General features: G+C 34.5%; 1 protein-coding gene across 4 annotated transcripts in view; it reads right to left on the bottom strand.

Annotated features, from left to right (window-relative positions):
* Positions 1-14,238, bottom strand: part of RIPK1 (receptor interacting serine/threonine kinase 1) — a 32,706-nt gene that overhangs the window by 3,004 nt on the left and 15,464 nt on the right. For all 4 annotated transcript variants that reach the window (XM_039869451.1, XM_039869450.1, XM_039869453.1 and 1 more), the window contains exons 7-10: positions 8,255-8,331; positions 3,417-3,507; positions 1,978-2,547; positions 609-761 (exon numbers count right to left, since the gene is read on the bottom strand). In XM_039869451.1, the coding sequence (XP_039725385.1) occupies positions 609-761; positions 1,978-2,547; positions 3,417-3,507; positions 8,255-8,331 (891 nt within the window). The remainder of the gene's footprint in view (positions 1-608; positions 762-1,977; positions 2,548-3,416; positions 3,508-8,254; positions 8,332-14,238) is intronic.

Here is a 14,238-nt window from a genome sequence, read left to right on the forward strand (position 1 = left end):
ACAAAATCTTATTGGAACACAGCCATGTACATATATATATCTTCCATGGCTATTGCACAACAACGTTGAGTTAAGCGGTTGCAACAGAGACCTCAGGGTCAGCAAAGCCCCAAATATTTACTATCTGGACCTTGACAGAAAACATTTGCCAGTCCTAGGGTTAATCAGAAAGCTGGGTTCTTAAATCCTATTGTTTTGGCCTCATGACTGCTTCTCTCACATTGTGTTTTGGGAGAAATGTTATGAGCCTGCATAGAAGAACTCTATAAGAGAAAGCCCTCATTTTTATCACAGAGGTGCTGTTGAGGACATATTCTCCTACTATTTACAGAATTCCGTTTGATGAGGACCTGAGAGAGCTCTCTCTCCTACCTGAGTAGTAATATTAATGACAATGATGATTATGATAATTTAATACTTTTAGAGATCTTACTATATTCCAGGCAGCGTTCTAAATAAATTACAAAGAAATTACAGAGATATTTTACAGAGGAAACATGGGACAACTTTCAGGGAGAATCAGAGAAATTTGAGATTCCACTACATCCTTCTCAACAAGCAAGAAAGTTCAAGGTTCCTACACGATGGGTTCTTGAAGAGCATCTTACCAAAGATATCTAGGTACTTCGAAATTGACTCTTCTTTTGAATTCGTGTATGTGCTGTCCAGTAACAGAGAACTCCTTTCGCCAACCTCCATATAATTATTGTCTCCAATCTGAATGCCAGCACTGTTGTATATGGAACATTTTACAGACTCATCTGAATAGAAACACACAGGTAAGTTTCTAAATTGAAAGCAAGATAAAAAATACAATATAGCAAAGGGGCAGGGCTTTACTCCAAATGTTTATGTTAAATTATTTGTCCTCTGCCACCCTGTAAATTCTTCTTTTTTAAAATGTGGAGGAACTATCTTGCATCCATTAGGATGGTTACTATCAAACAAAACAAAACAAAACAAAATAACAAGTATTGACAAGGATGTAGAAAAACTGGAACCCTTGTGTATTACTGGTGGGAATACGAAATGGTGCAGCTGCTGTGATAAACAATATGGTGGTTCCTCTAAAAATTAAGAAGAGAATTACCACATGACCCAGTAACTCCACTCCTGAGTATACCCCAAATAACTGAAAGCAGGGTCTTGAATAGGTATTTATACACCCATGCTCATAGCAGCATTATTCACAATAGCCAAAAAGTTGAAGCCACTCAAGTGTCCATCAACAGATGGATAAACAAAATGTGGTGTATACATATAATGGAATATTATTCAGCCTTAAAAAGGAAGGAAATTCTGACACATGCTGTAAAACAGATGAACCTTTAGGACATTGTACTAAGTGAAGTAAGCCAGGACAAAAACTGTATAATTCCACTTATATGAGGTTCCTACATAGACATAGAAAGTAGAAGGTTGTTTGCCAGGGGCTGGGAGGAGAAAGGAGAATGGGAAGTTATTGTTTGAATAGTACAGAGTTTCGAAAAGTTTGAGAAGATGAAAATAGTTCTGGAGTTGGATGATGGTGATGGTAGCCTGACAATGTGGTTTTCATCACAAATGGTAGTCTTTGGCCTATATAAGAAATAAAAATATCCAAGACTTATTTCTTATCTTCAGAAAACAGCAAGCAAGTAAAAGAATATAAGCAAATACTTTCACTTGCATCAGAAATTGGATATAATGGGACTACTGTGATTTGGGTTAGAGCTGAAGATGTCTACCAGTTTAAAGGACCTGTAAACCAACAATTTTAGGCAGCTGCAATAAATCCTACCAAAAGTGAAGTATGCCTGGGCCAAGTGATCATGATGGAGATTACTCCATGGTGGCAAGCTGTACCTGGCAGCTGAAGACTCTAAACAACGTGTCCTTTGTTACCTTATAGTCTACATCTACAACAGAGATAATGACTGTTTGATTTTCAGAATTAAAAAAAAAAAAGATAAGATTGTGACTGAAAGGCTTGTTTACCTCTTGATGGCAGAGAGATGAATGGAATGGTGGGTAGGTTTCCCAGTAGGTTGGTCTCAGGCACTGGATTTTTATGCAGGCTTGGCATATGGCTTGGAGTTGGCCCATACCAAACTCTGGAACCTACTGTTCCCAGATCCAATGGTCTTGTTCCAAAACCATGTGGACTATAAGATCCATTGTTCCAGTATAATACTTGGGGTTGGCTGGTCAGCCCAGTTGGTTGGTGTACTGCATTACCATGACTGGTTGCACTGGAAGAAGCAAGGCCTTTTATCCTTGGGTTCTGAACATTCTCATAAGGTTTTGGCTGTGCAAAAGGGTCATGAGAGACTCTTCGTCTCCTTTCCTCTTCTCTATTGTAAGCCACATTCTGTCTGGGTTGCTGTTTTGTCTGTCCATCCATGCGGCTGCCAAAAAGATGGTAGTTGGCTTCCTCCTGGAGTTTACTCTGCAGGCTGAGTTCATTCTCCTCTTGCTGGTGCTCTGGGGAGGGAGCAAACCAGGACTCTTCCACGGGACCTATCCTGAGTCCCTGTGAACTATGCAGCGAACTGGGCTGTTCCGTGGCTGAGAAGAAATGATCATCATTGGAGAGAGTTTCAAAAAACATTAAGAAATAACACCTCAGCCCCATATTAAATCTATACCTCACAAAAACATACTGAAAACTTTGAAAACAAGTACAAAGCATTTCTCTTTGTAGATGGCCTTTTTCTTTTATACGTAATAAGTAGGAGCCCATGCCTTGCAGTGAGAGAGCACTAGGAAAATTATATCAAGCAACAGAAAAGAGGGTGTTACAGGAATGACCAAGGAAGAAAGGGACTTGTGTCACAGCAGAGCAGGTGGCTGTCCCCTTGGTGTAATGCAGGGTTGGAAAATAAGAGCGGCAGCTCTGTGCTAATCATTTTCCATGGGTTCTTGCATTCTTTAAAAGCCCTATAAGAGTAGAAGCAATTGTGATCTGATGAGGTTTAAGAGGTTAAGTGATTTGCCCCAGAACATACAAATGAACAGACAGTAGCCTCAACATCCTATACTCTGCCTTCCCTTTTGTTATAAGGAAAAGAGTATCCCTGCTTTAATCTGAGAGCAACCTCTCTGCTTGTACTCTGGATCTAGTTATTCCCTTACCTTCTCAAGTACTTTGCTTCCACGTAGGTCCCCTTCTTTTTCCTGAACCATCACTTTCTCCCTATCAGATATATTAGGACTCTTATGTTCAGGATACTTTATGATTTTGGTAAACTCAATGTTACTTCATATTTCAAATATAGGCATCTTGACTCTCAAATATGTTATAAATTCCTTTAAGGCAGGTGTTAAATTTTATATCTTCTGTTTCTCATATGGTTGTGAATAGTATTTTAGAGAGTAGAGTGAATGAATGAGCAAACAAATAAGTGGATAAATAGATTTTTAATCATCGAAGTTACCTGAATTTGACCTGCTTGGCGGTATTGCTACGCAATCCATTTGGAGTGATTGCATTCTCTTCACAATTTCATTTTGGCTAGGATACTCTTTCTATAATAAAGGGCATAGATACATACGTTAGTAAATAGTAGAAAATAGTTCCAGAAAATTACTACCAGAAGGTAGGAATTTCATAGTTCTAGCAAACAGTAAATATTAATACAACAACAACAACAACAACAACAACAACACATTTTTCCCAAATAGCCAAAACAATCTTAAAAAAGAACAAACTTGGAGGGCTCACACTTTCTGATTTCAAAACACTCTACAAAGCTATCGTAATCAAAACAGTATTGTATGACCTAAGGACAGACATCTAGACCAATGGAACATAACAGAGAATCCAGAAATAAACCCTTGCATAAATGGTCAATTGATTTTTGGTAAGGGTGCCAAGACCATTCAGTTAGGGAACACCAAATATCCACATGTAAAATTTAGATCTTTACCTTTCAACATATACAAAAATTAAATCAAAATGGATCAAAAACCTAAGCTTAAGAACTAAAACTATAGGACTATTAGAAGAAAACATAGGAGAAAGTTTCAAGACACTGGATTTGACAATAATTTCTTGGAGATGACACTAAAAGCGTAGGCAACAAAATAAAAATAGATAAATTGGCCTACATCAAACTTAAAATCTGTGCATCAAAGGACACTAATAAGAGAATGAAAAGACAGCCCACTGAATAGGAAAAAAATATTTGCAAATCATATATATCTGTTAAGGGATGAATATTTCAATTATATAAAGAATTTCTACAATTCAACAACAAAAAAACAAACCCAATTAAAAAACTGGCAAAAAGCTTAAGTAGACATTTCTCCAAAGGATATATACAAATGACCAATAGGTACATAAAAGATGCTCAACTTCATTAGCCATTATGGAAATGCAAATCAAACTCACCATGAGTTATACAGAACTTCATTAGAATGGCTATTATTAGAACAAAATGAAGTGTTGGTGAGAATGTAGAGAAACTGGAAGGAACCCTTGTGCATTGCTGGAGGGAATGTAAAATGGTGCAGCCATTATGGAAAACAGTTTGATGGTTCCTCAAAAAGTTAAACACAGAATTATCATACAACCCAGCAATTCTACTCCTAGGTATATACCTGAAAGAACCGAAAGCAGGACTGAAAAAGATACCTGTATACCAATGTTCATAGTAGCATTATTCATGATAGACAAGAGGGGCAAAACCCCAAATATCCATCAATAGATGAATGAATAATCAAAATGTGATATATACATACAATGGAATATTGTTCAGCCTTAAAGAGAAACGAAGTTCTGATACATGCTACAAAATAGATGAAACTTGAAAACACCATGCTAAGTGAAATATGCTAGACATAAAAAGACAAATATTACATGGTCTCATGTCTATGAGGTACCCAGAATAGACAAACTCATTGAGACAGAAAGTAGAATAGAGGTTACGAGGAACTGGGGAGAGAAAGGAATGGAGAACTGTTGTTTAATGGATGGAATGTTTCTATTTGGGATTAAAAAAAATGGAAATAGATACTAGTGAAAGTTGTGAATGTACTTAATATGCCACTGAACTGTACACTTAAAAATGATTAAGGTGGTAAATTTTGTTATGTATCTTTACCGCAATAAAAAAAAAATTTTTTTCCTCCTATAAAAGTAGTAATACTCATAAAAAATACAGAAAATGTAGGGAATTATATTTTTTAAAAAACTTACATATAGTGCCTTCACTCAAAGGAAAAAATAACATTTTGGTATTTCCTTCGTTTTTTTTTTTTACTAGTCATATTTACATTTTATCATAGGTAGGTGTTCCAAAACATTCCCTGAATGAACTCATATAGTGATTTGAAGGAGAGTAACAAGGGATATTAATTATGTACAGAGTTTGTAGCATTTTGTATATTGCATTTTATTTAATGTGATAAGCATCTTTATGTTATTTTAGTTTTATAAAAGCAATTGTTTTCTTTTTATATTATTTATTACATAAAATATATAAGTACAAATTCATTTTAAAAGACTCAAACTATGCAGAATCACACAGGACAACATATTAAAGTTGTTACTTCAAACTCCCACTCTTTTCCATTCCCTAGAGGTAATCCTTATTCAGAGTATGTTGTACATCCTTTTATTCTCTCTAGATAATTGTATATATATATTCTGAAAACATACAAATATATATATTTGAGATTGAAGGCTCACACTCTAAGTTTTGACTTAGTTTTTCATTAATAGGTCTTGAAGATCTTTCTCTATCATTATATATTAGTTTCTACCTCTTATAAATGGCTAGGTAGTGTTCTGTAGTTTCAATGAATCATAATTTAGTATATCTACTTATAAATATTTGGGTCATTTCCAATTTTTTACTCTTAAAAACTAAGGTGGAAAGAATTCTCGAAGCTAAATTTTTGAGCGTACATGTGAATAGGATAGATTACTGAGTGGAACTGCTGCAAAAGTTATGTGCTTTTAAAAGTTTGATGGATGCTTCATCTTTCAATAAACTTCACCAATTCATACTCTTAACCAATACCGCATGAAATTGCTGGCTATTCTGCATTTTCACCATCACCGATATTACCAATCTTTCAAAACTGTTATCAATCTAATGGATGAAAAACTATAATCAGTTCATTTTGCTTTTCTCAGTGAAGCCACTTATCTTTTCCAACCTTCACTGTCTATTGATGGAATAACTTTGTTTATATTTTATTCAGAATTTCACATCTATAGAAAGTGAGTGAGTGGTCTGTAATTTTCCTTTCTTATATCTTCTTTATCAAGTTTGGGAATCAAGGTTATGCTAGTCTCATAAAATGAGTCTGGGAGAGTTCCTTCTCTATTATCTGGACAAAGTTTTATAATATTGGGAAAATTTATTCATTGAATATTTGGTATATATCACTGATGAAGCAATCTGATTGACTGTGGAATTGTTTTTGTGGGAAGAATTTCCATCACTGATTCACTCTCTTTTAATGGTTACAGGAATATTCAGGTTTTCTAACTTTGAGTCAGTTTTGTAAAGTTATACTTCTTTCTAGAAATTTATCCATTTTATCTAACTTTTAAAATCAATTATCAAAAAGTTTTACCTAATATCCTCTTAATACTATTTTGATGTCTACAGGAGCTGTAGTGATGACTCTTCATTCATTTCAGTCTTGTTTTTCTTGACAATCTTAATTAGTTGATTTTTCTATGTCACTAATTTATGCTCTTATTATTTACTGCTTTCTATTTGCTCTAGGTTTATTTTGCTGTCTTCTCTAGATGAATGCATGGCTAATTCATTTTCAGCCTTTCATATATATATGACTATATTAGTAAGCATTTCTTTGCAAAGTGTGTTTTGTTTTAATATGTAGTGTTTTTGTTAGCCTTCAGTATCAAACATTTTCCAAATTCCATTTTTTTTTTTTACCTAAAGGGTATTTAAAAGTATGTTTCTTAACTTCTAATCACATGAGATTTTCTAATTATCTTTTAATTTCTAACATAACTGAAATGCAGCAGAGAACATTCTGTATGATTACAATCCTTCAAATTGGTTGAGACTTGTTTTATTTCCCAGTACACTGTCAACTTTTGAAAATTTTCTGTATGTTCTTGAAAAGTCTCTAAAGGTAACTATTCTGTAGTTATAAGGTGCAATCTTTTATATATTTCCAAATGTGTTCATTATGTTCTTCAAATTTCCTATATCCTTACTGATTTTTTAATGTTTATTCTAACGAATAAAGAGAAATCTGTATTAAAATCTCCAACTTTATTATGGACGTCTATTTCTTCTTAGAGTTCTGTCAATTTTTGCTTTGTATATTTTGAGGGATATACATATTTAAAGCCATTATCGCCTTTGTGAATTAAACCTTTTATCATTATGAAATATTATTTATTATTGTAGTAATGCTTTTTTTTGCCTTAGTGACTATCTTTAATAATATCCTTTTGAATGCTTTCTTAGTTTGCATTAAATATCTCTCTTTTATATTGTAAAAATCTGGCAATTCTTGATTGTCTAATTTTTTCCTTTTTTTTTGTATTTTAAAATCATTGTTTGACTGTTTTATTCACTGTAGTTTCCCTTTCATGACTCTAGCAGTATGTTGCTGCAAAACTCATGACAGTAGTTTGTTTCCTGAGTATGAATGTAGGGAAGGTCTCTGTTTCTCTTTGTTGGTTAGTTGGTAACAGTTTTTGACATTACCTCTCTGACCCCAGAAATCAAACTCACTGCTTCAGCAGAGGCAGATGCTGCACCCATTTGTTGCTTAACACAAGGAAGTTAGGAGGAGAAGCCAACTTTTATAACTGGCAAAATTGTGGATCCCAAATAACTCTGTCAGTGCTCAGGTGACCATGCTATTTCTTCTGTGTATGGTCTCAAGACTTGCCCTTCCAGTACTCTTCTTCAGCATTATGTTTTGAGTTAGCTTTTCTTTTTCTGTTATATGTCTCAGAAAATATAATTTCTATCTTTCAAGAATTCCTCAAAATGACTGATCTACCTACAATACTTTCCATTCTATTCCAGAGAAGTTGTGCTTTTGTTTTCATATTAATACATATATTTTCTCTCATTTCATTAGTTTTGAAGGAAGAATGGGTCCAGTGTGCCAAATTGATGATAGCTGCATAAAATTGCTAATTTTGTTTTATGAGGTTATCAAGCTAGCTTACCTCAAATCTCAGTATCAAATTATATTGCTATGGTTTTCATGATTGAAAATAGAAATGCTTTGATATGTTAACATTTTTAGCATTTGCTATATTACCTACCTTTAAACTCTTTACATCTTCTTCTACATTTTCTTCTAATTGAGATAAATAAAAAGGCCTAAAATTTTCTTCGATGCCTATATAAGAAAAATAGTACTTTAAATTTCTTAAATATTTTCTAAAATAAAATTAAAATACTGGTACTCTATTTTGAATTACTTACCTTAATCTGTGGACAAAGCAGTAAAATAAAATTTTAAATGCCAAATCACTGCCTTTCATGAAAAGACTAACAAGATTAATTACTAGGTAGCCGGAATAAGAACTAGGATTACACTGGAAACCAAGGGCTTCTAATAGCATGTAGTTTCTCTGGCTGCAGCACAAAGCTCTTTCTAGTGTGAGTTAATCTCCAAGTGAATAAGGATGGGTAGACTCTTTGTTTCTGTCTCTCTGGCATCAGCTTTATTATCAGATGGAAAACTCATAATAAGGATTTGATATACAGAGTTAGAGCTGTGAGCTCTAAAAGAAAAAGACAACATCCACTTTCGTGACAACAGAGTAGACGTACTTTTTCTTATTTCTCTAAGTACAACAAGGACCCCTAGATATTATATGTAAATATATAAGGAGACTCTAAAAGGAGGCAAGACAAAGTCTGACCAGCTAGGGACTTTGGGATCTGAGGCAAGACATGGCAGTGAGTTCACTGGGTTTTCTTTTTGCCTCATAGATCCCAGACATAGATCTGAATAGGCTGGCAACACAACAAAAACCTGCTTTTTCTAGCCAGAAGACTGAGCAAAGGGCAGCCTAGCAAGGCAGAAAACCTTTAGTCAACAACCACAATCCAGCCAAATGACACAGAAAATACTGTTGCTCCACCCCCACCATTACCAGCAAAGGTTGAGTGTGAACACAGAGTTCCAACCTCCTGAGACAGTAACAAGGTGCCCCAACACCCCCCACCAGGGAGATGTGAGAGAGATCCAAAGAGGAAGCCAGGGCTTTCCTTCCTGACAGATGGTAATGAGCTCCTCCGTTCCTGTGGTGTCAGTGGACTACAAGGGCAGACTGGACTTGCAACCTCACCTTACAGTAACAAAATGCCCCTTTGTTATCCCAATGGGGACGTGTCTGAAGAGGCCACGGGGGAGTCAGGACTTTCCCCTCCAATGCATTGTCCAAGGAGACCATGCAGACTCCACTGAAACTCCTACCCCTGACCAGCAATAATGAGGAGCCCCCCCCGACTTCAGGTGTCAAAAATACCAAGGGGAGAACCTGGACTTCCCTCAACCTGGCACTAAAAAGGTGGCAAAACCATTCCACTGCCAAAACCATGTCAGAGAAAGCCAGCTATGACAGAAGGCTTAAAGATGATCCAGAATCTCATAACTTGTTAAGAAGAACTTGTTAAGCAGTTTCAAAAGAAAACTAAGAACCAGGAGGATCTCAAACTGAATGAAGAAAAGACAGTCCAATAGATGCCAACGTTGATATGACAGAAATGTTAGAATTATCTTTCAAAGATTTCTAAATAGCCATAATAAAAATGCTTCAATAATCAATTATGAATAAGCTTGAAACAAATGAAAAAAAAAATAGAAAGCCTCAACAAAGAAACAGAAGATACACAAGAAATTTCTATGAAATTTTAGAACCGAAAATACAATAAACCAAAGTAAAAAGCTCAGTGTATGAGCTCAACAGCAGAATGGAGAGGACAGAGGAAAGTCAGAAAAGTGGAAGACAGAACTATAGAAAAGACCCAATCTGATCCAGAAATAAATAAATCTGATTTATTTCTGAGAAAGAAATAAACTGAAAAAAAAAAATGGATAGGGCCTCAGGGACATATGGGACTATAACAAAAGATCTAGTATTTCTATCATCAGAATCTTGGAAGAAAAGGAAAAAGAGAGTAGAGCTATCAAGCACTCTAAGAAATAATGGCTGAAAGCTCCCCAAATTTGACAAGGGACATAAACCTATAGATTTAAAAAGCTGAGCAAAACCCAGACAGAATAAACCCCAAGAAATCCATAACAAGAGAAATAATAATTAAATATCTGAAACATATAGACAAAAAATTTTGAAAGAAGCCAGAGAGAACTAATACCTATAAGAAAAAAACAATTAGAACGACAGAGGATTTCTCAGCTGAAACCATAGAGGACAGAGAAAGTGGCATAATATTGTATAAGTGCTGAAAGAAAAAAACTATCAACCCAACTATCGACCCAGAATCCTACACCCACCAAAAACATCCTTCAAGATATTCTCAAATGAAGGCATACTAAGAGAATTTGTCCCCAACAGATACATCATAAAAGAATGGCTAAAGCAAGTTCTCTAAACAAAAAGGAAATAATTATAAAAAGAAAAAAAAAAAAGATACCTTGGATACCTTGGAATGTCATGGAGGGAGAAAAAAAATGTGTGGTATATTTAAAAAAAAAATTTGGTCTTTTCCCCATGTTTGGTTGGCTCTGGTCAGGGAGCTTCCCAAATCTCTAGAATCTCCTAAATGATAAGAATGTCTTTCGTATGCTAACGAGATGGGTTATGACTGGAGGGGTGAGGGAGGCTAGATAGCTTCAGGATGGGAGCTAGTCACCAGAAACATCTACCCATGATTTCAGGGTTGGAACTTTCAGCACTATTCCATGAACCTCCAGGGAGGGGAAAGGGACTAGAGATTAAGTTCAATCACCAATGATTTAATCAATTATGCCTACCTAATGAAAGCTCCATGGAAATCTCTAAACAATAGGGGTTGGAAAACTTTCAGGTCAGTGAATATACTGAGATACTAGGAGAGTGGCATGCCCAGAGAAGGCATGGGAGCTCTGTGGCACCTGTCCCTCGCCCCCTTCCACATACACAATACACTGATTTATGCATCTCTTCCATTTGCCTGTTGCTGCATTGTATCCTTTATAATACACCAATAAATGTAAGTAAAATATTTTCCTGAGTTCTGTAAGTTGTTCTAGTGAATTATCAAACTTGAGGAAGTGCTTTGAGGACCCCCAAATTTGTATTCAGCTGTGCAGAAGTGTGGGTTGCCTAGGCACCATATTTGCATCTGGTGTCTGAAATGGAGACAATCTTGCAGCAGCCCTTAAACTTGTGGTGTCTGATGATGACTCTGGGTAGTTAGTGTCAAAAAAATTTTTTGAAACTTTTAATTAGTGATCTTTTTTTCCTTTATATATTTTTTTTTACTCAGTAACAACCAGCACACAATATTATATTAGTTTCAGGTGTACTAGTGTCAGAATTTAATTGAATTCTAGGATACCCAGTTAGGGAAATATTCGTTGTCAATAGTAGTATCGGAAAAAAAGACACCACAACACAGCAATCCAAAATATGGGTAAATACAATAGGCTTTCTTTCTCCTCTTGCACTTTCTAAACTATAATTGATCGTTGATGCAAAATGTAACACTGATGTGCTCTAAATGTATGTAGAGTAGATATTTAAGGCAATTACATGGAGAGAAGGGAGAAAAGTAATGGGAGTAAAGTTGTATATTTCACTCAAACTAGTAAAATGACAGTAAACTGTGTAATGTATGTATAGATTATGTAATACCTACAGCATCCACTAGAAACACTGTACTTAAAAATACTGTAATTAAAAATGGAATTCTAAAAAGTATTCAAGAACCCACAGGAAAGCAAAAAAAAAAAAAAAAAGAAAAAAAAAAGAAAAACAAAATGAAAAACAAAAAGAATTTAAAAAAACAAAATAGAAAAATAAACAAAAAAACAAAATAAAATGGCAGACATGAGCCCTAATATATCAATAATTGCATTAAATATAAATGATCTAAAAAACACTTATAAAAAGATAAAAGATTGGCAGAATAGATTAAAATAAATGACTCAGCTACATGCTGTTACAAGAAACTCACATCACATATAATGGTTATAGGCAGTTTAAAATAAAAATGAGGAAAGATATGTCATGTAGACATTAATAAAAGGAAAGCAGGGTGGCCATATTAAGATCCAATAAAGTAGACTTCAGAGAAAAGAGGATTACTGGAGACAGAAAAGGACATTTATGTAATGATAAAAGGATCAATCCATCAAAAACTAGCAATCCTAAATGTATATGTACCAAACAATAGAGATTCAAAATATATAAAGCTAAAGAAGATAGAACTAAAAGCAGAAATAAATTCACAATTAGAGTTGGAGACTTGAACACCTCTCTCTCAACAATTGAAAAAACACAGAAAAACCAGTGAAGATTTAGAACTCAACAACATTATCAATAGGATGTAAACAAGATTTATAAAATACTCTACCACAATAACAGCAGAATACCCATTCCTTTCAAGTGCCCACAGAACATATACCAAGATAGACAATATCCTAGGCCATAAAATAAACCTCAACAAATTTGAAAAAACCGATACTTACAGAATGTTTTTCAACTACAGTGAAATCAAGCCAGAAATCAATAACAAAGATAACAGGAAAACCTTCAAGCTCTTGGAAACTAAACAACACATTTCTAAATAATAGATCAAAGAGAAAGGCTCGAGGAAAATAAAAATTGCACTGAAGTAAATAAAAATACAACATATCAAAATTTGTAGGATGCAACTAAAGTAATGCTGAAAAGGAAATGGATGGTATTAAACATACACATTAGAAAAGAGAAAAGGTCTCAAGTACAAATCAGTAATCTAAGTTCTCATTTCAAGAACCTAGGAAAAAAAAGAGCAAAATAAACAAAAAGCAAATAGAAGAAAGGAAATAATAAAGATAAGATCAATGAAATAGAAAACACAGAAACAACAGTGAAAATCAAAGCTGGTTCTTTGAAAAGATCAGTAAAATTGATAACCCTCAAAGAAGACAGACAAAGAAAAACAGAAGAAACAAATTACCAACATCAGGAATGAAATAGGGACTATCGCTACAAACCCAGCAGATATCTAAAGGATATGGGATACTACAAACAACTTTACACATATAAATTTAACAACTTATATGAAATAGACCATCTCCTCCAAACATACAAAGTACCACAACTACTCTGCTATAAAATAGGTCAGCTGAATGGCCCTGTAACTATTAAATAAATTGACTTCATAATTTGAAAACTCCCAAGAAAGAAATCTCCAGGCGCAGATGGTTTCTACCAAACTTTTAAATAATTAACATCAATTATACACATTCTCTGCCAGAAACAGAAGAGGAGGAAATACTTTTCAATTTATTTTATGAAGCCAATATTGACTCTGACATCAAAACCTAACAAGATCATTCAAAAAGTGGAAAGCTATAGACCAATATCCTCATGAATATACATGCCAAAAGTCTTAAAATATTGCCAAGGGGATTTCAATAAAATAGACTTTAAAACAATAGCTATAACAAGAGACAGAAGACCTAGTAATTCCACTTCTGGGCATTTATCCGAAAAAATCCAAAACACTACTTCGCAGGGACATGTGAGTCAATATGTTCATTGCAGCATAATTTACAACAGCCAAGATATGGAGGCAACCTCAGTGTCCATCAGTAGATGAGCAGATAAAGAAGAAGTGGTATAGATATACAGTGGAATCTTACTTAGCCATAAAGAAAAGACTTAAATCTTGCCATCTGCAATAACATGGATGGACCTAAAGGATACTGTGCTGAGTGGAATAAGTCAGACAGGGAAAGACAAATGCCATATGATTTCACTTATATGTGGAAGCTAAAAAACAAGGTAAACAAATAAACAAAACAGAAACAAACTTATAAACGCAGAGAACATTCTGATAGTTGCCAGAAGAGAGGAATGTTGAGGGGTGGGTGAAAAAGGGGAAGGGATTAATAAATACAAATTAGGAGTTACAAAATAGTCAAATAGTCATGATGATGTAAAGTACAGCATAAGGAATAGTCAATAACATTGTAATAACTAAGTATGGTATCGGATGGGTATTAGATTTATCAGGGTGATCACTCTGTAAGTTATATGAATGTCTAATCACTATGTGGTACACCTGAAACTAATATAATATT

Source organism: Pteropus medius, unplaced genomic scaffold (assembly GCF_902729225.1).
Source record: "Pteropus medius unplaced genomic scaffold, Ma_sr-lr_union100, whole genome shotgun sequence".
Classification (NCBI taxonomy): domain Eukaryota; kingdom Metazoa; phylum Chordata; class Mammalia; order Chiroptera; family Pteropodidae; genus Pteropus; species Pteropus medius.